Below are 26918 nucleotides of genomic sequence, written 5' to 3' on the forward strand. Positions count from 1 at the left end.
CATCCCCACAGCCCCACACAGCTCCAGCCCCTGGCACAGCAGCCCTCCAGGGGGGCTCTCAGACCTCCCTGCAGAGGGAATAAACAGTCCCTGACCCAGGAAAGGATTTAGGAATGGAGGTTGATGAGAAGGCAGGTCACGGTGTGCTGGTCAGGATCAGGATCACACTACCCAGTAAGCTCTTAACACAGCACTGGCCACTCTTGTCCCCTTGGCCTTATTTTTTTTCCCTGTGTTTTTCTCTCTTCAAATTCCATCAACCCCTCCATTTCCCCACCTTTGCTTCCTCCCCTGAACATCCTACAGTAAATCTAAAGAACTTGCCTTCCCATTAACTTAATAATGTTTCCTACATCCCTACACAGAGAGAGAGAAAAGAGGGGAGAAAATTCTGTTGGACTCATGGCCATGGATTTCACACCTTGACTACAGAATTGTGGAATATCCTGAGATGGAAGGGACCCACAAGGACCATCCAGTCCAACTCCTGGTCCTGCACAGACCCTCCCCCCCCCGCAACAATCCCACCCTGTGCCTGAGAGCTTTGTCCAAAAGGATCTTAAAGCTCATCCCGTTCCACCCCTGCCGTAGGCAGAGACACCTTCCACCGTCCCAGGTTGCTCCAAACTCTGTCCAACCTGGCCTTGGACACTTCCAGGGATCCAGGGGCAGCCACAGCTGCTCTGGGCTCCCTGTGCCAGGGCCTCCCCACCCTCACAGCCAGGAATTCCTTCCCACTATTCCATCTATCCCTGCCCTCTGGCAGTGGGAAGCCATTCCCTGTGTCCTGTCCCTCCATCCCTTGTCTCCAGTCCCTCTCCAGCTCTCCTGGAGCCCCTTGAAGCTCTGGAAGGGGCTCTGAGCTCTCCCTGGAGCCTTCTCTCCTTCAGGTGAGCACCCCCAGCTCTCCCAGCCTGGCCTTTGTTGACTGGCAGTGACAAAACAGGTTTTGGTCACATCTTCCACATGACATGCCTGAGGTGCCCAGAGTTGCTCTGGGACAGTCCCTTGGCACAGTCTATTTTCTTCCTGGAACAAAGAAGAGAATTCTCTGTGTGATGTTCTGTGAATTCCCCACTCTCTGGTTATCTCTGCTATTGAATTATCAGGGTTCAGACCTTCCACTCTCCCCAGAAACAACCTGTTCAGCAGCTGGATTGCTGGAGTGGCACCTTTGTTATTCCTGCAAGTTCCGTGCTGTTCTCCGTGCCTTTGTGTGCTCACTCACCCACATCTGTTCCTGCCAACCTCATTCAGAGCCATCACAAGAGCTCTGTGAAAGTCTGAGTCAACAAGAGATCAAAGAGAAGAAGCAGCTTTAGAGCACACAAAGGCAAATGACACTAGACAAGGGGAATTTAGCGAAATGATTGGGCAGCAGGCTCAGAATAATCATAAATATTTCTTTTTTCACCTACAAATATGCACCACACTTGGTACAAACTTGAAAAAAAAATCTTCCAGAGGTATTAAAAGCCAAGCAGTTCATAAGCAAACTGAGACATGGATCCTTGAAGGTGTCAGAGAAATGTCACTGGATGTGCCTTTCTGAAGGATCTGGAAATAAAGACCCTCCCATGATTAACCTGTCCCTCACAGTTGCCCTCCTCACCCTTTTCTTCTCCCCTTTCCCAGATTAAAGAAGTTCATCTCCCTCCACCTGATGTGCCCCAGACCCCTCACCACCTCATTCTGCACTGGATTTTCCAGGTTTTTTCCCCAGGTATCTCCCAGGAGAGGGGTTGGACGTCTATCCTGAGATACCAAAAAATCAAAATTGCCTGGGGTGAATCACCTGAGTACAATTCAGGACCCTGCTGGGACACACCAAACTGAGGGTATTTGCTATTTAAAGCAGCTGAATGCTAGCAGGAATACTGGGATTCACTGTGTTACCTCATCCACTGGGACAGCAAAGCAGAATATTTACTGATCTGCTCAAAAAGTGTCTTAACATGACAGGACTGAAAACAGCAATAAAATACATTTATCATTAATTCTGATTCGTGAAATACAATGAAATACCCCTGATGGTGAAATATCCCAGGCAGAGGAGAAGATGGGATTTGTCTTTCAGACTCCTGGGGAAAAAAAACAAAGATCCTGGAAAGATCTAAGAGTATTCCTATCCCAGTGATGATAGTTTTTATCAGAACATGGCAGTGATGCAAAACATTTAATGCAGATTCTCCTTGGCTACGCTGTTGCTTTTATGGCCTTTTTATTGCTTATAAACCAAATCACGTCATTGCTGGTACTTGTCTGACCCTTTAGTTAAAATGTTACCCAAGGACAATCACATCTTTGTGTGCTCAGTGCTTGCTGAGCACTCTGGGATCCTTGGATTTGCGTGGAGTGGGAGCAGAGCCCCACCCAGGGATGACACCAGCCCCACCAATATTGTCTCTAATCCTGCTGCATTTTTTCCTGAAAAGCACAGAAATTTCCTAAAAAAAAAAAAAAAAAAAAAAAAAAAAAGCTTCATTTGAGCTTCATTTGAAATTACCAAAAGCTTCTGTTTTTCTATTTCCTAGGTGGGGGCAAGTCAGAAATTCACTGATATTAAACAAAAAGACAAAGGAAGGGTGACTGAGAACTGAAATGGGCTGCTCAGAGAGGTTTGGAGTCTCCATCCTTGGAGATATCCAAAAGTGAGCTGGAAATGGTCCTGGGCACTCAGGTCACAGGGACTGGATCACCCCCATTGTCCTTTCCAACCTCACTCCAGGATTCTGTGATGAAATGGGTTTGAGCCTTCATATTTTTGAGCATTTTAAAGCAAGGAAACATTTTTGCTGGTAAAACATGTTCTTCTCCTGCTTGCCTCAAATTCTGTCTGGATTTTTCCATTTAGGGAAAATAAAAAAAGACAAAAAAAAGAGGGAAAAAATAAGACAAAAAAAAAAAAAAGAAAAAAATTAAAGGATAAACAAACATTCTGAAATACAGGAAGAATATGGGAAATACAGGAAAAATACATGAAGTGATAATGGCCAGAGGGTGGGAAGACAGAGGTTAATGGGAAGAGAAACAGATAGACAAAACATTTATGGATAAAAGGGATACAGGAGTGGGACTAGAGGGTGATGTGGGTGGGAATTGGAAAGAAACTATGGGATTAGGATTTTAATAAGATCTAAAGCTGGTTGGTTGAGAACAGTGGTGGCTAGAAGAGGAGGTGAAAATATGAGAAATATGTAGAAATTATAACTTTTAAACTAAGAAAGAATTATCAGTCCAGGGAATGTTGAGCTTCAGCAGAATAGAGGGCGAAATGGGCAGGGAAATCCCACAAGGACCAAGAGAGTCATAGGGCAGGAATGAAAGGGGAGGAATAATGGAAGCTGGGGAAAGAGACACATTACAGAATCAAGGAGGGGAAGAAAAACCAACCCAAACTCCAAAAATTAAAGGAAAGAGTCTGGGGTGGTGCCAGTAGGAAGGACCAGAACTGGCAGCCAATAAGTGAATACAAGGATGTATCAGGCAAGGCCTGGACAAGGCAGAAATTTGTAAGAGCTTAGCAGAGTGAAGAGAAAGGTAAGAGAAATCTGGGGGGAAAGGTGAGACAAATTTAAGGGAGAACAGGCACAAAAGTCTGTGCATCCACTATAAGTGAGAAAAGGGGAAATCACACCTTCCTGATGACTGTGGACATCAAAACACAGAATTACACAGTGACAAAGGGACGAGGGGAATCAGGGGCTGGGAGTGGTAAGTGCTGGACATAGGGAAGAACTGCCAGTTTCTGCATTATCCAGCACTTCAAGAAGGTCTTGGAATTACAGAACTGATGGAATTTGTCATCTCAGTGCTCAACAGCTGGGAAAAAAACTCCAGTGTTGGGAGTTGGCAATAAAGGAGTGTTAATTATGCTGATGTTTAGGCCTGGGGGTGTCAGGGCAGTACAGACCACACTGCCTTTCCTATGAGTCAGAAGGGAAGAGGAAACGATTCAGAAAGAATTCATAAAGCCTAAAAAAACCCTCTGCACGTGCCCAGTGTGAACTGGGATTTGGCATGTGTTAGAGAAAGCTGTGCATGTGTTAAGAAGGAATTTGTGTGTGGTTAAAGGATGTGGATGTCAAGCCTGTGTTTAAGATCATTCGGGCAATCCTTTAATTTGCAGTTGCTCAATCTCCCTTCCAAGCTGCTCATTATTTAATCACACACTCTGAAAGGAAATGGTGTCTAAAACTCTGAATTTACCCGCCTAAAATTTTGTTACATCCCTGACATAAAATCCCCCTTTTTATCAACCAGCTTTCCCTCTGTGCAAACCTCCCCCTGTGTCAGGGAGTTCTCTTGTCCTGGCTAAAGTAACTTCTGTAATTCCCACTGCTGCACACATTCCATGGGCAGGATCACCCAAGGAAGAGCAGCTTTGGGCAGAACTGCCAGCTGTGGCTGCTGTCCTCATGAACAGCCTCTTGCTCCTACCTCTGCTCAGTGCTTCTACTCCAGAATTTCTTCTGAAGATCCAGTCTAAATTGCTGAAGGCCATTTCCCCTCAAACTGTCACTGCCTGCTCTCATAAAAAGTTCAAGCTCTTCATTAGAAGAGCAAAGGACTTTGTTCCAAAATTAATGTTTGCCACCATGATCACAAAAAGCCTTTGAAATCTTTATCCCATTTTTTCTTTGTAACTCAGCCCTAAATCTCCTTTTAATTCCCCCGCTACACCTTGCTGCTGTACCCAGGAATGGGGCAGTTTTACTACATGGCAGCAGGAGAGCAGAAAGTCCCTTTTTCTCCCTTCCTAGCTGTACAATCTCTCTCCTGCAGCCCTGAGTTATCACCTCATATCAACAGAACTGGTTTGCACATGTTCTCATGAGTAAAGGGTACAGATAAATTTGTGCTGCTCAGTAAGGGCACTGTTGTGCTACCAGAAGTACCCTATAAATCTGAGCAAATTCTCCCAAATAATTTAAAAAGACATCACAGAAAATTATACATTAGTGTTGTTTATGGTTTTCCCCTATTAATACAATGTTAGTCCCTTAAAGGAGCACAAATGTTACAGAATAACAGCTATGGGCATGGGCAAGTCCTAAACTCCTTAGGAGTTACAATTATACTAAAACTGTCCTGGGTCAGCCCAGCCTGTATGTGCTTAAAACCTGGTTATAGAACTGCAGATCTGGGCATTCCAGAACATTGGATGAGAATTCAGAACCAAGGCCAGGGCAGCTGGCATAGTCAGCAGATTGATCTAAGGAATCCCTGTCTACACCCTGACAGCTGTCCTGTCAAGTGAAAGAGGAGTTTACAAACTTAATGTTACTTTTCTAACATCAGTTCTAGATTTAGGCACCAGGTTCCTGGGATAAGGGTGCAGCTTTGGAGCACCGGCAGCCTTGTAGAACTTGGTTGCTGAGTTGAGGGCCCCAGATGGAGATAATAATTCAAGGTTTACAAGTAGGGGGGAAAAGTTTAAAATCTCTGATACAGACTTGTATTCCTTACAGGGGTCTGGGGAAGGGGCTCAGCCTGGAGAAAAGGAGGCTCAGGGGGGCCCTTCTGGCTCTGCACAGCTCCTGACAGGAGGGGACAGCGGGGCTGGGGGGGGGGGGGGGGGTCAGGCTCTGCTCCCAGGGAACAGGGACAGGAGCAGAGGGAACGGCCTCAGGCTGGGCCAGGGCAGGCTCAGGGTGGACACCAGGAGGAATTTCCCCATGGAAAGGGTGCTCAGGCCGTGGCAGGGGCTGCCCAGGGAGGTTTGGAGTGCCCATCCCTGGAGGTGTCCAAGGAAGGCCTGGATGTGGCACTGTGCTCTGGGCTGGGGACAAGGTGGGAATCAGACACAGAGTGGACTCGATGTTCCTGGGGGGCTTTTCCAGCCTCAGTGACTTGACATTCTGTGACCACAAACTGGTTTAAGTTCAGGACACAATTAAATTATATCTTTTATTCAGGGAAGCCCCAGACATGAAGCACCTAATATGAGGAAAAAGCAAGTAAGCAAGAAGAGTATCCTAAAACCTAATCCACCACAAAACCCAGCAATAACATTTTTTAAAAATCCAAATTATTCCTAGCTTTTATTTCCTATATAGCATGTAAACATGCGCAGATCCTTTCTTCACAATCTTGCCACCAATAAATAAAACAACAGGCAATGCTTTCATTTCAACATGATTCCAGCCCTGCTGTTTGGAATTCCTTCCTCCCAAAGGGAGTTTAAAGAATCTCAATACACAACCAGGGAAGATTTCTTTTGCTCCTCTACACCCATTCCCTAAATCAACACCAATCAGTACAAGGAACAGGCTGATTTCTGGCTGTCAAAGTGTTCCTAAACACCATAAATTCATTTTGAGTTAAGTTTGCAGTTCTGCTACAAACTCAGAGGTGTCACCTGCAGACAGGTGGAAGGGAAAGGGATCCAACACACTGGGAATGAGGGCTGAGAAAGGGGATAACCCAGTGCTGCTGTTCTGTGTACAGGAGGCCAAATCACAGACAGATATTAAATATTAAATCTTAATTATCAGACATTAAATATTAGCTATTAAGTATTAGATATTAAATATTATATATTAATACTACCTACTAAAAGGCTGCAGCAGGTACTGAGTTTCACCCAGCATGTTCAAACCCAGGCAAAATAGTAGGAAATGAAACCCAGGGCATTTCCATTCCCGTGCCACCCAACTCCTGCAGCCCTGGAACCTCTCAGAGGAGTCCCAGCCTCTGTGCTGGCAGATCTGCTCTGCTGGTGGCACCTGATCCAAGTGCAGCAGGACTGCAGGGATGTCCCCATGAGCTGGCAGCTGCAGTTTGACTGCAGTGAGAGATGGAGCCCAGAAAAATTGATGGGTGAAAATACATGATCCTGCTATAGAAATGCACAAACTTCCCAGCTGGACATGTCTTCTGTGGGTTCTCCCACCTTGTCAGAAGCAGATGGTGCAGGCAGCACTGGCACAGATCTCACACAGATTGTCCTCAGCAGCCAGGCCTGTCCGGGAGGAAGGAGGGATTCAGTCTGATGTCAGGAGAGCAGAGCCACCTGCCAAAGTATTCGGACAGTCCTTTCCATTCCTCTTTTATTATTTTGAAGCTATTTGAAAATACCTCTGCTTAAGTAAAATTAAGTAAAACTGGTTTAAGGAATGAAATCAAACCTGAATTCGTTGGGATGGGAACATCTGGAGGCAAGAAGACAAGAGGACAGGAAGCATTTCTTCCTAAAGTGTCCCTTATACTGGACAATAGATAAATGCAATATAACATAAAAATGTTATGTTATACATGCAATGTAACATAAAAAGCAAATACTGCAGCAGCAGCAGGCCATGGCAAAGGGAGTTTGGACAAGGGGGAATGTCCTAAGCTGAAGGAACATAGATTTAGATGGGATATTGGGAGGAAATTCCTCCCTGTGAGGGTAGTGAGGCCCAGAGCAGATACCAAAATCTGCTTCCAAGTGCATAAAAATCTGCATTTACAAAAAGGTGCCAAACACACTGGAGTTAAAGGCGCTTCAGGCAGAGATTCCCTGAACTGCAGGGTAGCTGTCCCAAGCCTGGCTTTGGGCTGCTCCCCCTGCACATTGTCTCCTGCACACCAGCCACCCTGTGGGAGGGATTTGGGACCCCCTACCCCTACCCCCAGTGCCAGCCAGCAATGTCACTGCCAGTGCCTGCAGCCCCCACCCCAATTTGTGTTGTGGTGGTTCCTGATGTGGCACCTGGGGACATGGGTCAGGGGTGGCCTCACCCGTGCTGGGGCAGCACCTGGACCCAGTGGTCTCAAAGGGCTTTTCCAGCCTCAGGGACTCCATGGTTCATTCAGGGACTGACCCAGCTGCACAGACAGGCACAAGAAGCAGTTACACAATAGATTATACTGCCATGAGCCAGAGCACTTCAGGGCATCATTAAGAGAGCAGTTAAAGCAGGAGAAACACAGCCAGTTACACCACTCTGTGGCTTGCAAGTGGGGCATGAACACCACTTCATCCTGATCTTGGTAGCCCCAAGGAAAGCAGCTATGAAGGTGGCACTGAAGATGCCATTTGTCTGACACTCCTGCCCCAGAGCCACAGCCCAGCAGGTCTCTGTGGCAATCTGAACTATTTGTGTCGTTCAGAAGCTGCACACCCCTAAAGCAGTGCCTTTTATAGTCCAAGCTGTATTTCCAGCACATTCCAAGATGGTTTAAATCAGAATGAGGTCACTGGGAGACAGCACAGCACTGGATCAGGCACATCAGGAGACTCGCCAGACAATATTTGCTATGGGACCTTAATGCCCAAAAACTGGGCAAGAACACAGTGCTCCACAGCAGAAGGCCTACAGAGCAGGTATTTTTTTTATTCGATGCTGGGAGTGAGGGGGATGGCTCCACCACAAACTTGTCCATTCTGCCCACAGCACTAGCTTTTATATTTTTTATTTAATGTGCACGTTATACTTCCCTAACCTTCACATTGTAACATTGATATTTTCTGATCACGTGATTGTGTAAGCCCTTGCAGCACGTGAGCGGTTTCTGCACGAGGTGGTCGACAGCCTCCTGTGGTCATTTTTGATGAAGGCTCAGAAGTCTTCCTCAGGCTTGAACTTTTCACCTCTGTTTCTGCGCCTGCTCTATGAGATTGTCTGCTCAGACAGCCAGTGGTTAGCTTTTTGTAATTAGCTTATTCTGCTAAATTTGCTGATTTCTAAAAAGTGCTTAATTCACATACCCATTGTTATATATACACATTATGTTGTTGGCTTTTTGCAAATATTAGCACGAATGTTATATGTATAATGTTAAAATAACTTTGCTTTTATTTCTGCTGTTAACAAAAACTTAGACATAAGTAGTAGTGGTAGCGGATATAGTTCTGAGTAACTCTCTGTTTGGTCAGGATAACATCCAGCGAAGATGTAATGAGGACTCTGCTATTGATATGCCAACTATCAGCATCTGCTGTGTGCAGAAAGTATGGACCAAGGCCCAAACTTGTGATAAGGAAGTGATAAGGAGAAGGAGCCAAAACCACAGCCAAGAAACATGCATGCTCTAAAAAGTTGGACCCAAGGAGAGGCCATGTAAAACAGTTCCTGGAATAAGTATACTAGTTTATGGATATGAATAAGGATCTATGAATATGCAAAGAGCTGATGTAATGGAAAAGGTATTTAAGGAGTATCTCCGAAGATAACAGTGTGCTCTTGGCTAAGTGCCATGACATACCTGCCTTAATCTTTGCTTTACTGTCTTTGTCTCCTATTGTCCTTTATTAAACTGTTTAAATTTTCACAGGAGAGTGAACGTGTTTTTCACACCTGTTACAAAGTAACTTCCTTCTGCATAGCTACAGCTTTTTGCATAGCTCAAGCATTATCTTGTTGCCTCGGCATCACTCTCTATTGCCATCACTCCGTCTGTAGCACGCACCCTCATTTTTCACATACCTCGTTCAGGTTCCAAGGGCTCCTGTTAGAAATGGATCGCTGTGCCCAGGATAAATCCCATTCACCTTTGGCCTGCAGGCCGCACCACCGAGCAGCAGAGCTGCGGTCCCACCGCTGCCTGTCACTGCCTGTGACCGGCTGTCACTGTCTGTCACTGCCTGTGACCACCTGTCACTGCCTGTCACCGCCTGTGACCACCTGTCACTGCCTGTCACTGCCCGTGACCGCCTGTCACTGCCTGTCACTGCCTGCCACTGATTGCCTGTCACTGCCTGTGACCGCCTGCCACTGATTGTTTGTCACCGCCTGTCACCGCCTGTCAATGCCTGTCACCGCTTGTCACTGCCTGTCACTGATTGCCTGTCACTGCCTGTGACCGCCTGTGACTGCCTGTGACCGCCTGTCAATGCCTGTCACCACCTGTGACTGCCTGTCACTGATTGCCTGTCACTGCCTGTCACCGCCTGTGACCGCCTGTGACCATCTGTCACCGCCTGTCACTGCCTGTCAATGCCTGTCACCGCTTGTCACTGCCTGTCACCTCCTGTCACTGATTGCCTGTCACTGTCTGTGACCACCTGTCACCGCCTGTGACCACCTGTCACAGCCTGTCACTGATTGCCTGTCACTGCCTGTCACTGCCTGTGACCACCTGTCACCACCTGTGACCGCCTGTGACCGCCTGTCAGCGCCTGTCACCGCCTGTGACCGCCTGTCACTGCCTGTCACCGCCTGTCACTGCCTGTCACCGCCTGTGACCGCCTGTCACTGCCTGTCACCGCCCGCCTCCACCCACCCTCTCCGGCTGAGCCACCGCCCTCATCCCTAGGCCGAGAAGTGTGGTGGCAAGATCATGCTCCAAGCTGGGGTCAGGGATGGCTTCAGGGGGGAAGATGCCTTTCTGAGGAGAGAGACTCCTTCCTGAGGAGAAAGGTTCCTTCCTGAGGAGAAAGGTTCCTTCCTGAGGAGAGAGGTTCCTTCCTGAGGAGAGAATTTCCTTTCTGAGGAGAAAGGCTCCCTTCTGAGGAGAGAGGCTCCTTTCTGAGGAGAGAGGTTCCCTTCTGAGGAGAAAGGCTCGTTTGTGAGGAGAGAGGCTCCTTCGTGACGAGAAAGACTCGTTTGTGAGGAGAGAGGCTCCTTTCTGAGGAGTAAGGCTTCCTTCTGAGGAGAGAGGTTATACTGCGGTTCTTTGTCCTCCCCCTAGAGCAAGTCTAGAGTGCCGCCATCTTGGGAAGGATGGCCTGGTTTGCCCGCCCGGGCCGCCATCCCGAGAGTGGTGTGGCGTCATTTCCTGCACTCTGTCACCATCTTGAGTGCGGCGCCGCGAGGTTTGTGGGTTTTTTCCTGCTCCGCCATCTTGAGTGTTGTGACACGTGATTTCTACGCGGTCGCCATCTTGAGAGTGGAATGACGCCAATTCCTGCAACGCCGCCATCCTGCGTGACTTGTCGGGTGACTTCCTGCAGCCGCAGCCCAATGCCACCTGGCAGCCGCACCGCTGGTCCGTGGGCTCCCTGCAGTCCTCGCCCGGCACTGCCAGCACAGCCGGGACCCGCGCCTGGTGCTCCAACGCTGTTCCCGGGCACGGCGCGGGCGCCGGGGCCGGCGGGAGGCGGCGGCAGGCGCGGAAAGCGCGGTGGCGGCGGCCCGAGGAGGCACTGCGCGTGCGCGCGTTTCGCAGTTGCAGTACCGCTTTTGGTCTGCGGGAGGGGCCAGACAGCGCTTGGGGCACTGCGCATGCGCGCCTGCCGTGGCTGCAGTGCCGCCGTTGGCCTGCGGGTGGCGGTCCGAGCCGCCAAATGCGCCGCGCATGCGCAGTGCTCCGCGGCCGGCGCAGGCCGCAGCAGCGCTGGAGGCCCAGGCGAGGTTCCGGACTTGGTGTTCCAGTGATGCACAAAAAACTTCTGATCGCACAGAGCTGCTCCTGTTGTCTTCGTTGAGGTCATATGTTCTCCCCTTTTCGGGCCCTTTACTGTTTAATTTATATATACAGAGGTTATATTTGTATTTTCAGTTTTTACATATATCTGTATTTAGAATTCCTTATCCCCTAAGATCCTTCATGTAAAACAGTAGATACGGGGTTGTATTGGAAATAAATTTTTATATCTTTTTTTCTGCATATATATGAAGACATAAGAAAAGTTACCATTTTTAGTATTTTTTGCACATGATTCGAGACAAACACCCACAGAGGAACAACACTGCATGGAGACAAAACCAACTGTGTGCGCCAGAGCCATCAAAAACCTGTCTGGGCCGCGTGGACAGCGCCAGAGCTGTCAGCGGGGCCCAGCAGGAGCAGGGGGATCGCTCATCCCTGCTGGACATCGCCCTGCCCCGAGGAAGGATTAATCCTGTCACACGGGAGAAATTCCTGCAGCAGGGCTGCTCTGTCATCCGGAGACACTGCCACTGCCACACCTCAGGAGAAGGAGGAGAGAAAGAAGAGAAAGAGAGAAAGAGAAAAAAGAGAGAAAAAAGAGAAAGAAAGAGAGGAAAGGAAGAGAAAGAAGGAAAGGAGGGAAAGGAAGGGGGGAGGAGAGGGGGAAGGAAGGAAGGAAGGAAGGAAGGAAGGAAGGAAGGAAGGAAGGAAGGAAGGAAGGAAGGAAGGAAGGAAGGAAGGAAGGAAGGAAGGAAGGAAGGAAGGAAGGAAGGAAGGAAGGAAGGAAGGAAGGAAGGAAGGAAGGAAGGAAGGAAGGAAGGAAGGAAGGAAGGAAGGAAGGAAGGAAGGAAGGAAGGAAGGAAGGAAGGAAGGAAGGAAGGAAGGAAGGAAGGAAGGAAGGAAGGAAGGAAGGAAGGAAGGAAGGAAGGAAGGAAGGAAGGAAGGAAGGAAGGAAGGAAGGAAGGAAGGAAGGAAGGAAGGAAGGAAGGAAGGGAGGGAGGGAGGGAGGGAGGGAGGGAGGGAGGGAGGGAGGGAGGGAGGGAGGGAGGGAGGGAGGGAGGGAGGGAGGGAGGGAGGGAGGGAGGGAGGGAGGGAGGGGAAGGGAAGGAAGGAAGGAAAAGAAGGAAGGGGAAGATGCCAGCTGCAGCAAGAAAGCACAAGTCTTGTAATGGGACAGAGAAACTCAGAAAAGACAGGAACAAGAAAAATAAATAAGAGAGGAGCAGCAGTGTAGGGGAAGGGGAGCAGGAGAGACATCGAGAACCACAGAACCATTTAGGTTGGGCTAGAACTCTGAGATGATCCAAGTCCAAGCATTAACCCAGCAGTGCCAAGTCCACCACCAAGCCACCTCACTTGAAGGCAGCACCACCTGCCCCACCTGGGGAACTGTGCCTGGATGCACAGGAGAGAGCAGGCCAGGGAAAGGAAAATGAGGACAGGGTGCCAGGATGGAGATGAAGAAAATAAAATGAATGGGCAGCACAACACAGACGAATTAAAAAAATAATAAGGGCAGGGAACAGCACAGAAAGACACAGCAAGATAAAATGGTACAGAGAGCAGGACAGAGCAACCGAGAATAAAAAAGAAGGATCATGAATGAGGCAGGGAGGACAGGTAAAAGGACAGAGCAGAAAAGGACAGACAGATAAAAGGACAGAGCAACAGGGAAAGATTTTCAGGGAGGAGGACCCTGAGCCCAAATGAGAACGTGAGGGGCAGTGAGCAGGACAGAGTGGTAAACACACACTATTTTTATTTCCTTCATATAGATTATCTCTTAGATTTTCAAGCTTTTTATATATAGAAAAGTTATACTTCTATTTTCAAACCCTATCTAATTATATTGATAATTTCTTATATTCTAAAATCTTGTATATAATAGATATATTCTTCTTTTGAAATCAAGTAGTATATCAATTAATAGTACTTTTCTCTATATACAAAAATGAGAGACTTAACTATTTTTAATGCATAAATCAATATGAGCAGAAATTCCATATTTATTTAGGGCCTGATGATGTCCACAGCTACCCAAGCATAATGTGACTGCAGTATTTAATACTGGGTATTTTATACTAGTAAGTATTTAATACTAGGTATTTGGTTGTATTAGTATTAAACTAGTATTAGTAATTAGTATTAATTAGCATAATTTAATTAGCACTATTATTTAATTATTTAATTACTAATAAATAATTAATATTAAATATTGAATATATATTATATAAATATGCAATTACATTAAATGTTGTATAACAATATGAATATTAAATTGAGTATTAAATGAATAATTAATTCATATCAAATTTAAATTAATTAAATATAGTATTTGTATTAAATACTAGGTATTAACACTAGTATTTAATAGTATATTTAATACTAGGATTCTCTAAATGGCAATATACAACAAACCGAGTGTCTCACCATTTGCTATTCAAAGAAGACCAATAAGAAGCCTATAACATGCAGCTTGGGATCCATCTGTGATTAACATACTCCTGGATAAATTGCAGCTCCTGACTCTAAAACCCCTGATAAATCAAAACCTTCAATAAATTATTCCTCACGCTGAAATAATTGTGACAACATAATAGCATTCTCACTAAAAATTATATCCTTGCATATAGATAATATGGAACATTTTCAAATACCAAAATGGATTGAAAATCTGTTTCGTTTGCTTTTGGGTATTCTGTGAATACCGAAAATTACCATACGGTACTGGTGCTAAAATATAATTTTAATGTGTCCAGTTTGTAGCGAATATTTATGGGATAAGAACAAATACTTGCTGGTTTCACTTCTGACCTCTTCCAAACAGTTGTCTCTGCTCAACTGCCTGTATTTCAATATTTTGAAGTACTCATGTAAAAGTACATTTTGATTTGTATCTGCAGCTGACTTGCTTCAATAAAATATAAAAAAACTCTCCTTATAATTCCTCAGAAAAAGGATTTTGTGAAGAACAGCTGTATTACTTTCATATGACTGTGAGACATGGGGTTAGGAATTAGAGGGGTATTGATTAGAAATAGATATTGAGATGAAATATTGTTTAATCAACTGCTCTGTATGATAATGTGTGTTTCAAGCGATTACAGAAGAATTTGTCTGCATTTATTGCAAGGCTGAGAGTTTCACACGTCTTACATATCTTTGGTGTGTGTTTTTCCACAGAATGTTTTTTTGATAGTTTTGAAATGTGTCTGTAATTCAGTACCAAAGAAACTTAGAGGGAACACCTGCAAAGTTTTCAGCACACACATCACTATTTTCAGGTCTCATTGTTATAAAACACAAAACATTCTGCAATTTCAAAAAGCAGTAGATAACACATATTAATTCGTTGTCTCTAAAAATACAGCACATAAAAACTCTGAGGGTCAATGCCATGATTTGCACTGTAAGTGCTGTTTACATTCTTTTTTTTTTTCTTTTTCTTTTTTCTTTTTTTTTTTTTTTTCTTTGTTGAGAGATTAGGAAAAATGGCTTTCTAACAAAGAAAAAAAAAAAGACCAAAACCAGCCATAGGTAAATGCACCACAATGCACACAAAGAACTGTACTGTGACAAGGCAACACAAACCAAGCTGCCATTTCAGGGTAGAAAATGTCACATATCTGCATGTGGGCAGCACAATGGGGCCTAAGCTGGTTTCTTTTAAAATACCAAAGCAAAAATTTTCACTGTGATATTTCTAAATGCTTTTGTGAGCACCATGGTTGCAGAGTGCAACCACACCAGATGAATACAGTAAACCAGTGTTCAGAATAACTGTTTGTTTTAAAAAAGGCAACTATTTCAAACTGTATTTGCACATTATTCTTTAATATTGTCACTGTTAAAAAGAAAAAAAGCAACCAAGAGAAACAAACAAAAAAAGCCAAAACAAAACCAAAACAAAACAAAAAACCCAACCCTTATATAAAACAGTTTGCTTTAGGCCAAAATACTGTCAAGTTTCAAACATCAGACTTTACTGTAGACTGCATAGATGCAAAAAAATACATTGATACCTAAAAGATGTTTCATTTTAAGACAGAAAAGTGTGCAAATATAATTGTGTTTTATTTAACACATCCTATATGGGATGTGTTGTATGTTGTATGTAAAATAAAACACATCCTATATCCACATTTCTATATGGGGACCTAGAAAGATCTAAATCATGTTTTAAATTCTTCTAAAGAAAGCTTGGCTTTTTCTTCCAAGGCTGCAGTTCATACTGGCACAGATGGCATTGGGCAGGAGGGGCATTGAGACAGAATCACCACTGCTGAACTCAGGTGGGTACTGGGGAATGGCAGACTGCCCCAAGAGTGAAAGGAGTTTCGTGTGTGTGTGTGTTTGTGGGTTTGAGGGGTTTTTTTGGTGTTTTTGGTTTGGTTTGGTTTGGTTTGATTTTGTTTGGTTTTGTTTGGGTTTTTTGGTTGGTTGGTTGGTTTTGGGGGTTTTTTTGTTGTTTTTTTGGGGGGGGTTGTGTTGGTTGGTTGGTTGGTTGGTTGGTTGGTTGGTTGGTTTTGTTGTTTTTTGGTTTGGTTTGGGGTTTTTGTCTGGACAAAAGCATCAAAACACACCAGCAAGAAGTGGTGTCATATATGTGGCATCACTGCTCTTTGAGATGACACAGAGGACACCAATGTGAAACCAAGCTGAGCCCATCAGAGATTGAAGTGTGGAGCAGTGGGTGGATATTTTCATCTTCCTTGATGTGCTCCCAGTGGCACCTGATATTCCCAACCTTGAGAGTCCAGAGAAATTACCTCAAACCTGCAGTGAAAGAACATTCTGAATTTTGGATAAACTGAGGCAGGATTTGAGAGAAGGGGAAATATAGAAAAATGCCACCAAGGTGATGAAGTATCAACTGGAGTATCTGACGTGCAAGAGGCTGAAGAGCTGAGAGGTGGCATCTTAATTAACCAGTGTGCATAAATACCTGGTGGGAGGGAGTAACACATTACAGGGTCAGACTGTTCTGGGTGGTATCCAGCGAAAGAAGAGGCAACAGGCACAAATTAAAATACAAAAAAAAAATGCTTACAGACATAAGAAAAAGCTTTTCCTACCACGAGGATGGTCAAACACTGGAAAAGGTTGCTCGCAGTGGTGGTGGACTGTTGATCCTTGGAGAGACTCAAAAGATTACTGGGCAGAGCCCTGACCAATCTGCTCAGGTTTGAGCGAGGGCTTGGACTGGAGGATCTCCAAAAGTCCCTTCAATGTCAATGACTCCATGCCCCCAGTCTGTATTGACCTCTGTGACATCAAATCCTGGCAGGGAACCTCACCACCTACTTTCTAAACAAGTGAAAAGCATGGAACTGTTCTCATTTATTTAGGGCAACTATTTGTATTTATTTAGGAACTGCCCACAATGTTGGAGGGAGAAGATGGCTTTAAATCTTTTTTTTTTTTAATCACCCCAAGAATTCTTGTGAAGCACCTGTAATTTGTTCTGATAGCATCCCCTATTTCAGAAAATAAAGACTTGTTTCTCTTTGAAATTAAATTAGCATAAATAGAAAACTACTGAACTGCAAGTTTCAATTGGTCAAACATTGTTATGCAGAAGAAATTCACCTCATCTTGCTTCTAAGTGCAGCCAATTTTATAAGGAACAGAGCTTTGACAAGGATATCTTTTCCATTTCTCTGTAGTTTTTCACATAAGGTAGTAAAGAGTCAAACAGCTAATTGCACCTTCAGCTTTTTAAATTTATTTTCCACTTCCTCCTCCTTCTGAAGAGCAAGTTGTTTGTCCACATCTGCAATGTGGACATTCTTTTGCTTCTTCACCTCTTTTTCCTACGCATCACATGCCTGGGAGAAAGATTTCCAGAATACAAGAATTTTTTTTTTTTTTAATAACAATAGAAAAGCAAATTCAAAGGCTTTAAAGATGCAGATAATTTCTAATTTTAGACATAACAATGCATTTACTGTCAATTTAAATCTTCTCCCTACTTATCCTACCTTCTAATTAACAACTCTTCTTGTTTGTCTTAATGTAGTTTTTTCAGAATGTTACTGTTGTTTGTCTGAAGTCAGAAGCCTTTTTGGAGTTCTATAAATGGAACACATTTTAAATCTTAAATTCATCATTTAATGTCAAGAGACATCAAAAACTATCAAAATCTAGTACAGCTACTTGGCTGCTCTTGTCACAGAGAGTGTGAAGGGAAGGAAAGGACAACAAATGATTTGAGGGAGGGAACACCTCTGCTATAGAAGCAGGACCAGAGATTTGGAGTTGTTTATTTGCCTGGAGAAGGGAAGGCTCCAGGCCTTCTTATTGTGGCTTTCCAGTGCCTCATGGGGCTGTGAGAGAGTTGAAGAAGGGCTTCTTACAAGGGCAGGTAGTGATAAAACAAGGGAAATGGCTTCAGGATACAAGAGGATTGGTTTCCATTAGGTATTGGGAAGAAATCCTTTACTGTGATAATGGTGAGGCACTGGCACAGACTGTCCAGGGAAGTGTGACAGGAGAAACCCTGGAAGTGTTCAAGGCAAGGTTAGATGGGGCTTTGAGCAACCTGGTCTAGTGGAAGCTGTCCTTGCCCATGGCAGGGAGGGAGGAGCTGGAAATAGGTTATACTTCAGGTTCCTTCCAACCTAGGGGTTCAAGGATTCTAGCGTGAAAATCAAGTTCACTCTGCTGTGAAAACTGAAAAAGTTTAATAAAGGACAATAGGAGACAAAAATAGTAAAGCAAAATTACGGCCCAAGAGCACACTGTTATCTTCGGGGATACCCCTTAAATACCTTTTCCCTAACATCAGCCTGTTGCATATTCATAGACCCTTATGCATAGTAAACTTCTCCCCAAACTAGTTTACATGTTCCAAGAACTGTTTAGCATGGCTCCTCCTTGGATCCACCTTTTTAGAGCATGCAGATTCCTTGGTTATGCTTTTAGTCCATTCTTATCACCTCCAGTTTTTGGGGCTTGGTCCACACTGTTTTTAGGTGGTGAGTGCTGATGGTTGGCAGATCTGTAGCAGGTGTCTTCTTCATATGTCCATTGGGTGTGATCCTATCCCAGCAGGCATTTTAACACAAGCATACTTCTATCAGCTATTTCACTAAGCTTGACTAACAACAGAAATAAAAGCTATGTCTTTATAACAAAGTCACTTTAACACTGCACATATAAATCCATTTTAATATTTGCAAAAAGCCAATATTATGATATGTACCTATGACACTAGGATTTGCTGAACCTCCAACTGCTGAAATGCTCAGATGCTGGTCCAGGTGCACTACACAACTGCAGCTGGCAGCGAGCCTCTACTTCTGTGTGTGTGGGTTTATCACTTGGAAAAGGTACAGGACAAAATATCCGTGACAGAGGGAAGAGAGAAAACGAGCAGAGAGACAAGAAAGTAAGAGGAGACAAAAGAGAGAGTAAAAAGGGCCAAGCAAGGAGGAAAGGGAAGAAAAGAGGGAGAGAGGGAGAGAGACTGAGAGGCAGGGGAGTGAGCAAAAGAGAGACAGTGAGAGACCCAGATAAAGTCAACACAAAACACAAAAAAGAGTAAATCACAGCAAAGTAAGAGGGAACAAGAAGAAAAATCTCTATTACAACTTCATAGCATTACTTATTTTCAGTTACACTTCCTCAGATACACTTCTGTACAGCTTAGTAATGTGAGAAACATGGCTCACTATTTTAAACTTTTATAAAAGTTTATTAAGGGATAAAAGGGATAAATTCCAGCGCTGGGGTGCTTGGCTATTTGCCAAGAGCACAGGGTTAACTTACACCATGTTCTCTATATACTGTTACATTACAGGGGGTACATGCATATTCACAAGTTTATACATATTCAAACATTCCTTTGAGTTTAGATGTTCTTTTACTTGATTTTAATCTTTGACTTGTCTTCATGCCATCTTGTAGATTAAACCAATATATTGTATTTTTTCTTGTGCTTCCATCCTGTTGTATTTTCACTCCCTGATAACAAGGATCAATAAATTCTTGGTTTTTTCAATGCTCTGGTTTCTGTTATTTTGTCTTTCAGATAAGATAGTTCCCGAATGTGGGAAATCAGCTAATTATTTCACACCATTTTCTGAGTTAGTTACCTGAAAAAGCATTTTAACATTTCACAGTCTCTATTTTACTATGGTCTATGATAGAATATATTACACTACTATTTATAAAAGCTATATGGTGTATACATATATAGACAGATTATACTATGTCAAAAGCAGTAACTACAAGTTGTACCATATCAGGATTTTTGTGGTCAATAATACCTTGCAAAACAAATGGTAATGCATAAATGCTAAAGCCAATAACTATATTTGTTATTTATATCAGTCATTTGAGAGTAAAAATTGACATCAGTTTCAGTACAGATTAATACAAGAGCACAGAGTGACAGGACAAAAGAATGGCTTCAAACTGGTAAAAGTTTTCAGAGAAGCTCTAATTTGCCAAATGTGCTACTTCTACCTCAAAAAGGCGTATGATGAAATCTTGTAGGACTGGTGAGGGCAAATTGCAGGGTGTTGGTGGCAAGTGGGATTTTTTCCTTTCTATTCTGTTAAAAAAAGGAGGTATGGCAGCCTAGGACCAAGGAATATTGATGGCAAAGTGCTGATGGGTGACAGCATCCACCTGACAGCAATGTTCATCCCCTTCCCTGAGGTTGCAAGACGTGTGTGTGTGTGTGTGTGTGTGTCTATGTGTGCATGACATTGTTATGAATGAATTCAGTGCATATTTGTTGTGCCCCCATGTTCATTCCAATTGTACCCCCCTTGTTATGTCTCCCACTGTGGATGTCTCTCCCTGTTCATTCCAGTTGTGCCCTGGTTGTAATACACCCCCTGTTTGCTGCTTCTATATGTCTCCCCATGTTCCTTCTGACTGTACCCTTGTTGTAATACCCCCCTGGTTGTTATATGCTCCCCCATGTTCACTAGGGTTGCATAATACCCCCCTGTTACCCCTTGTTAAATCCCTTATTGTTACCCTCATTCAATCCCTCGGGCATTGCCCTCGCTGCTCCCAAAATGGCGGCCGGAAACAACCTCGGCAGTATGCAAATGAGGTGAAGCAGAACAGAATCCACCAAAAGGGCCTAAAAACACCAAACTAACGTGGAAACTCGAGGAACCAAGTGACTAGACCTAGTGGGAAGAGTCCTCCCATGCCATCAATCGAGTTCTGGAGGTCACCACCACCTGAAAGTAGTCAGACCGAGATGAGGACCCTAGTCTAGGAGCCATTAATCGTCTTCCTAGGCACGCCCTCGAGGACGGAAGCCCTAGTTCTGCTGTGAAGCACAACTGACCACCTCCTCCTCTGCGTCGCCGAAGGGAGCAGCGACGGTGTGCGCGACCCCTCGGGCCCCCACCCAGAGCTGATCACCTAATAAAGGCCTTTTCAAAGCAGCTGGTCTCCTGGCCCTTAATTTACATCAACATGAAACAAAAAAAATAAGTAAAATGAGGGCAAAAAGTCCTAGCAGGTGGCAGGGCCCCTGTGGGGTTTGGGATACACATTCCCATGTATGTCCCCAGCTGATGGGATTGATGGGATCACTGTGGCCACGCCGGCACAGAGCTGTGTTGTGCTGTTGGGACAGTTGCTTGGAAAAAGAAGGGAAAAAAAAAAAAAAAAAAAAACAACTAAACAAATCGAAGAGGAAAAACTCACCAGGCAGGCAGCAGCAGGCCCCAGCGTGGCTGAGGTTTCCAAGGCTACTGCAGCCACACTGCCAGCTGGGACACGGCCGCTCTTGGGGTCATTTTGTACAGTTGTTAGTGTTTGAGTTGTAGAGCCACTCGTGGCTCAGGTTGTGTGTTGGGGGGAAATTGCTGACTGAGGACTTACTTGTTTGGTGCAAGCCTCGCCAACAATGCCGGCTTTCCTAAAGAGCCCGGAGGGGTGTTTCCAGTTGAAATCCCACACCACGACCATCGGGAGCCACAAAGGGGCCGACATCGTCCTGCAGGTGAGGCCGAGGCAGCCGAGCATCCTAAAACGGGGGGAGGAGGGGGGGGGAGGGGAGGAGGGGAGGGGAGGGGAGGGAAGGGGAGGGGAGGGGAGGGGAGGGGATGTGCTGGAGTCCTCCGTGCAAAGTGTGGAGGTACCAGTTTATGCCAGGATTGATGGCCAGGGAAGGGGTTTAACAATGCAGGGACGAACCTGGAGCCACCCCCAGCAGCATTCCCTGCCTGTCCCTTGCCTGCTCCCAGGCTGCAGGAGTAGCAGACCGTCATGCAGCCCTGGAATTCTCTGCCTCAAACAACAGCTTCATCCTTCAAGACTTCAACTCCCCCCACGGCACCTTTGTCAACAGCTGCCAGGTCCAAAACGCGGCCGTCAGGGTGAGGCCGGGGGACATCCTGAGCTTCGGCAGCGCGGGAGCGTCCTTCGAGCTGGTGGTGGATGGGGCAGCCCAGGTAGGGGGGGGGATGCCTGGGGAAAGGTGCCCCGGGAGAGGTGCTGTCCTGGTTTTGGGCAAATTTGGGAGAAAACCTCTGGAAGGAAACCCCAGAAAGCAAACCCCCACGGCCCCTCCCCCACCTGGTTCGGGAAGAATTTCCTCGGAGATAAGTGGAAAAAAAGCTATTTATTTACCAGGCAAAGCACTCCCCAGCACAAAAAAAAACAAAAAAACAAAAAAAAAAAAAAAAAAAAAACAAACAAAAAAAAAAAAAATGAACACCAGATGACAAAAACTCTTTCACCACTCTGAAGAGATGATAAATTCAGAAAGTCTCTCCTGGGAGTGGTCGCCCAGTCCTTGGTCTCCGGCGCTGGGGTTGGCTCCTGCAGGTCACAAAATGCAGGCTCAGGTCACAAAATGCAGGCTTCTCGGTGTTTCCCAGGTCCCAGTCCAGAGCAGGTTCGAATGGTATTCAGGAAAGGGAAAGAAAAACAGTCCAGGGAAAAAATCGGACTGCCTAGCTGAACTAACAAAAAAATGCAAAAGCAAAAGCAAGGGCAAAAGCAAAAAGCAGGAGTGAGAGTAAAGCAAAAGCAAGCCAGCAAGCCCTATCCTCTCCTAGACACAGACCATGGGGAGGTGAGCCAGCTGATAACAAGACAAAACAAACCTTCACTTTTCGGAGCCAGTCCTGAAAGCACAGAAGTAACATCAAGCATAAACAGAACACATGACTGGGGATACAAGCACCATAACATCACCCTAGGACAGGTGCCCAAGGAAGGATGGATGCTATGGCCCATGGAAGGATGCCTGGGCAAGGGTGGGTGGGCATGTCCAGGGAAAGGTGCCTGGGGAAGGTGGGTGGGTGGGTGCTGCTGCCCATGGAAGGTTCCAGAAGCAGAAACTCACTCCCAGCTCGTCTGGGAGATCCTGAGGAAAGGTGCCAAAGGTGGGTGTCAGGAAAATCCACAAAAGCCAGAGGTTTATGTCCAAAAAGGAGACAGATGAGTCTTTCATCTTCATTCAGATAAATAATTCTCCCAATTTATCTCCCACATGAATTATTCTCCCAGTAAAGGGAGAGAGTCTACTGGGGCACATGCCCCTGGGGTTTTCTCTCTCTCGGGGTTTCGGAGGGCGCAGCCTCCTTCTATCCTAAACTCCCAGCTGCGTGTTGCCCTCTTCCTTTCCCCACTGGCTGAGGTACTGGGAAGGTACAGCCTTCCCGAACCACCTACCACATATCCCCGCTTGAACTTACAGTTTTACCCCAAAGTTCAGAAGTTCGGCTTGTGCAGACCCTTGCCTATCTCAGGAGCCGAGCTGTCTGGGCTCTGCAACAAACCTGCTGCCCAAAGTCAGTAGAGACATTAAGACCCATTTCAAAGACTGTAACACCCATACCTTAACCCATCAAATTATTTGTAAAGACATTAGCACACATCTTTCCTGTCACGGGGGAAGAGGAAATGAAAAGCTGGAGCTCCCTCTGCTGAAGAAACTCAGGCAGTTCGGTAGGAAAATGGAAAAGCGCGGGACAGAGATGCATTAGCAAAGGAAGACCTGGGAAATGTCCTTTCCCTCTATTTGCATTTTATGTTTCCTCCCAAGCCACTTAACAAGAGAGAAGCTGGGTTTCGAATAAAACATAGAGGTACTGATAATCCCCAGTAATATTTGTATCATTTTGGCTCTTGGAGAATCCAAGATGCTGCCTAGGTAAAGCCAGATGGTGCTGGAGCAGTGAGCAGTTGGATTCCCAAGGGCAGGTGAGCACAGGATCGGGTCTGCACAGCGACACAGAGCCTGTCCATGGGGTGCCTTTTCCTCACTCTGGGATCTTCCTTTGGAGGAGCAGCTTTGAAGCCTGACCCTGCTGCCTGCAGGGAGGGAACCACCTCGTCTGTGAAGTGTCTGGCAGGGGAGGGATTGCTCCTCTGAGTCTGAGAGGAAGGTGCTGGGCAGAGGAGCTGGGAATCGCACCCTGCCATGCCCAGACAGAGACTCTGTCAGGATTTTGTGCCAGTGGGCAGCAGCATGAGCAAAAGCAGCAGGGCTGGGATGTGCCCTGGGAGAAGGGAAGGTGCTGGAGGTGCAGGGAGCCTGCACTGGGGTCTGGGGCTCTGTTAACAGCCAGGGATTGCAGGACCCACACCCAGGGCCAACCCTGCTGGCAGATGTTTCATGCAGCCCTTGTCACTGAGACCTTGCTGGTGGCTGGTCCCCACTGCCCTGGAAAGCTCTGCTCATCAGGAGAGCAGCACAGTGTCCTAATTGCCAGTCTGACAGGCCCAGATGATGGGAACACAATGAGAGGCTTTGGTTTGTCTGGGAGAATGGGAGAAACAAATGGGATAGGACCATGTGTGAGCCAGGAGAGCTGTGAAAGGAGTGCTGCTGGATTGTGCAAATGATGTGCAGAATTAGGGCAGTCAGATAGAGAAGGAAAAGCTCAAAAAGCAGAAAACCCCAATAATTTCCTTCTGTCTCAGCAAAGGTCTGGATGCCTGATTAAAATCTGATCCTTGCACAATGGAAATGGGAAAAAACTAAAATTGTGCTTCTGCTGAGATCTGTGCCTGGGTTTTCCACAGCACGGGGCACGTGAATCTAGGGCTAAAATATTTCCTAAAATCTTGCAGGTAACTTGGTGTTTTCCCACCGTAGATGTCCTGTCCCCCCTTGAAGCGCTGCGTGGGGTGGAGTGGGCAGCTCCAGGTGGTTGCAGAACCCAAACTCTGGACTCCTGCATCTCCTCTGTGCCTGCCCTCGCTGCAGGGGCAGCTTCCCCCTGGCTCCCTGGGCAGTGGGGCCCCCAGAGCCCCCGGCCACGTGCCCCATCTGGTGCTGCCAAGGCGACCTGCGAGTGCCCAGGACAGAAGCACAGCCAGTGCCACCTCTCTGCACACGTCCAGCAGGACCCCTGTGCTGAGGCCAGGTACTCCATGATGCCAAGACCAGCCATTTGTGTCCTGGTGTCCTCACAGAGCCACTTGATTGGAGCAGAAAAGTGACAAGAATTGAGCAACTGGGTGTGAGTCTTTGTTCCCTGGAGCTGATCAAAATCCATGTGTGCTCCTGGGTGTTATTTGGGTCAGGGAAGAAATGAGCTATGACATCCCAAGGGGAATGCTGTTGCCCTTGCAGAGGGACATTTCCTCTTGTTTTTCCTGGTGTGGGACCCAGAAAGGCCATGACTTGAACTGCACCACTGACTCCTGTGCCTGTTCCTGACTCCTGTTTGAAGTGGTGTTTTTTCCTCCTTTGAAGTGGCTGCCTCGAGTGAAGGCACTTTAAAATAGATCTGTATCCAACACCCCTCTGGAAATAAAGTATGTGATAGAGCCGGGCAGAGGTGAGGGTTTGGGCTGGAGAATGAGACATTTGCCATGGATGTTGTGGCCTGGTGCACAGTGCTGTGCTTTTCCTGACGTGGGCTTGGGATTTTTGAGCTGCCATGAGCAACACAAAGTCAGCAGTGAGGTGCCAAAGTGCAGAGTGGAGGCAGCACCGTGCAGTCCCAGTGCTGAACTGGAAAACGGCAACGAGGCTGAAAGAAGGGACACGCACCCCCCAGGGTAGCACAAACTCCTCTTTTTGGGAACTGCCCAAAGGATCCCCAATGCCCTAATGGCAGCAAGCAGAGCTATTCCCATGTAAGAAGACAAAAAGCACAGCTTTCTGAGGGGCTGGCCAGTGCTGGAAAATAAGGGCAGCCTCTCTCTGCTGTGTCTCTGCTGCTTTTAGGCTATTTTGGTTCTCAGAGATGAATTAACTCTCTCTTCTGTACTGTTTTGGTTCCCAGAGGTGAATTAACTCACTCCTCTGTGCAAACTGTTTGCACTCTAAGTGTCTTTTTGTTTGGTTTCTTTGCTGGTTGTAAAGTGAGCTCATGCCCTCAATAGTGGCCACTGCCTTGGAGTAGTTTTGGGACGAGGGAAAAGGGTGCTGCAGGGAGCATTTCTGCTGCCTGCAGCCACTTGTCATGCTGATAATTTGCTTCCTTCCAGTCTCAGCCAGCTTCTCAGGTGATGGTGCAAACAGTGTGGGGAGAGCCCCTTCCCTGGGGCCTCATGAGGTGGATCTCCTCCTGCAGGAGAAGGTAATGCTGAGGAGGGAGGGAGAACCCTGTCCTGGTCCTTGGAGGAGCAGGTGAATCCTGCCAAACGTCTGTGTCCCAGCAGGGTGTGGGGGCTGCCACCAAAGCAGGGCATGGGGACAGTGGGTGGCTGGAGGATGTGGGAGGCCGGGGACAGCCATGGTCTCTTGCTGATGCCCATGAGTTGGTAGCCCTGGGCAGGGGGTCTGGAGTTTCTGTGGCTGCAGACTGACCAGAGGAACCTGAACCTGCCAGCAGGGTGAGAAGCTCCTGGAGAAGGAAATGGGTCACCTTTTTGGTTTGGAAACAGAGTCAAAGGGGAAGGATGTGCTGATAAGAGACCTACAGGAGGAGATTGCAGCCATGGCAAAGAAACTGGCCCAGGCAGCAGTGAGGAATGAGGCTGAGCTGACCCAGAAGCTGCTCACCTTCAACCGAGAGCTGGGAGCCCAAACAGAGGAGATCAAAGCCCTGAGGGAACAGGTACTGGAGGCTTCCATAGGCACCAAGCAGAGAAAACACCTCTCAGGTACAGGTGTGTTTGGGGGGTAACTGCCAGGTTTGGGCAGGAGTGGTTTGTGTGTCTGAAATCGAGGGAAATGAAGGAGGGAGGGAGGTTTCCTTCCTTCCTTCCTTCCAAACTTCCTTCCAAACTTCCGCCTCTGGCATTAGGATTTCAGCAGGAACAGCCAGAGCACATTCAGGATGGTATTTGAAGATGCTGAAGAGCAGTCCAACCAAACCACAAGTGCCATATGACCCTCTCTGAAGGGGCTGTAGCAGTCAGTGAACGTTCTGGTGAGGAGCACAGGTAAATCTGTGTTTTGCAGATCAATGACCTGCAGAAAGGCTCAAACCAAGTTTTCAGCCATTCCCTCCATGAAAGAGACCTGGAGATCGGGAGGCTGCGGAGAGAAAGTGAGAAGTTGAAGAGGGACCAGGCTTTGACTGCAGGTTTTGTATCCCTGGAGCTTTGGGTCAGGGCATGAAGCAGTTTGGGACTGGCTCTGGATTAGGAGCAAGCATTGGCCAAACTGTACAGGCAACAAATTATTCCTCATGCCTTGTGGGAAGGGACCCTAAAGGCCACCTGATTCCACCCCC

The 26918-nt window shown here is 46.3% G+C and overlaps 1 protein-coding gene across 6 annotated transcripts in view; it reads left to right on the forward strand.

Annotated features, from left to right (window-relative positions):
• Positions 1 to 10305: 10305 nt before the first annotated feature.
• FHAD1 (forkhead associated phosphopeptide binding domain 1) overlaps positions 10306 to 26918 on the forward strand; it is a 30159-nt gene continuing 13546 nt past the window's right edge. Inside the window, exons 1-9 of one of the 6 annotated variants that reach the window (XM_053997377.1) lie at positions 11274 to 11354; positions 13313 to 13382; positions 15517 to 15590; positions 21168 to 21274; positions 21519 to 21725; positions 24383 to 24653; positions 25726 to 25817; positions 26070 to 26297; positions 26645 to 26768. In XM_053997377.1, the coding sequence (XP_053853352.1) occupies positions 15539 to 15590; positions 21168 to 21274; positions 21519 to 21725; positions 24383 to 24653; positions 25726 to 25817; positions 26070 to 26297; positions 26645 to 26768 (1081 nt within the window). In that variant the 5' untranslated portion in view covers positions 11274 to 11354; positions 13313 to 13382; positions 15517 to 15538. Of the gene's footprint in view, positions 11355 to 13312; positions 13383 to 15516; positions 15591 to 21167; positions 21275 to 21518; positions 21726 to 24382; positions 24654 to 25725; positions 25818 to 26069; positions 26298 to 26644; positions 26769 to 26918 lie in introns of all 6 variants that reach the window. The other 5 variants (XM_053997378.1, XM_053997375.1, XM_053997373.1 and 2 more) reach the window with 5 other exon arrangements.

This window comes from Vidua macroura, chromosome 23 (assembly GCF_024509145.1).
Source record: "Vidua macroura isolate BioBank_ID:100142 chromosome 23, ASM2450914v1, whole genome shotgun sequence".
Classification (NCBI taxonomy): domain Eukaryota; kingdom Metazoa; phylum Chordata; class Aves; order Passeriformes; family Viduidae; genus Vidua; species Vidua macroura.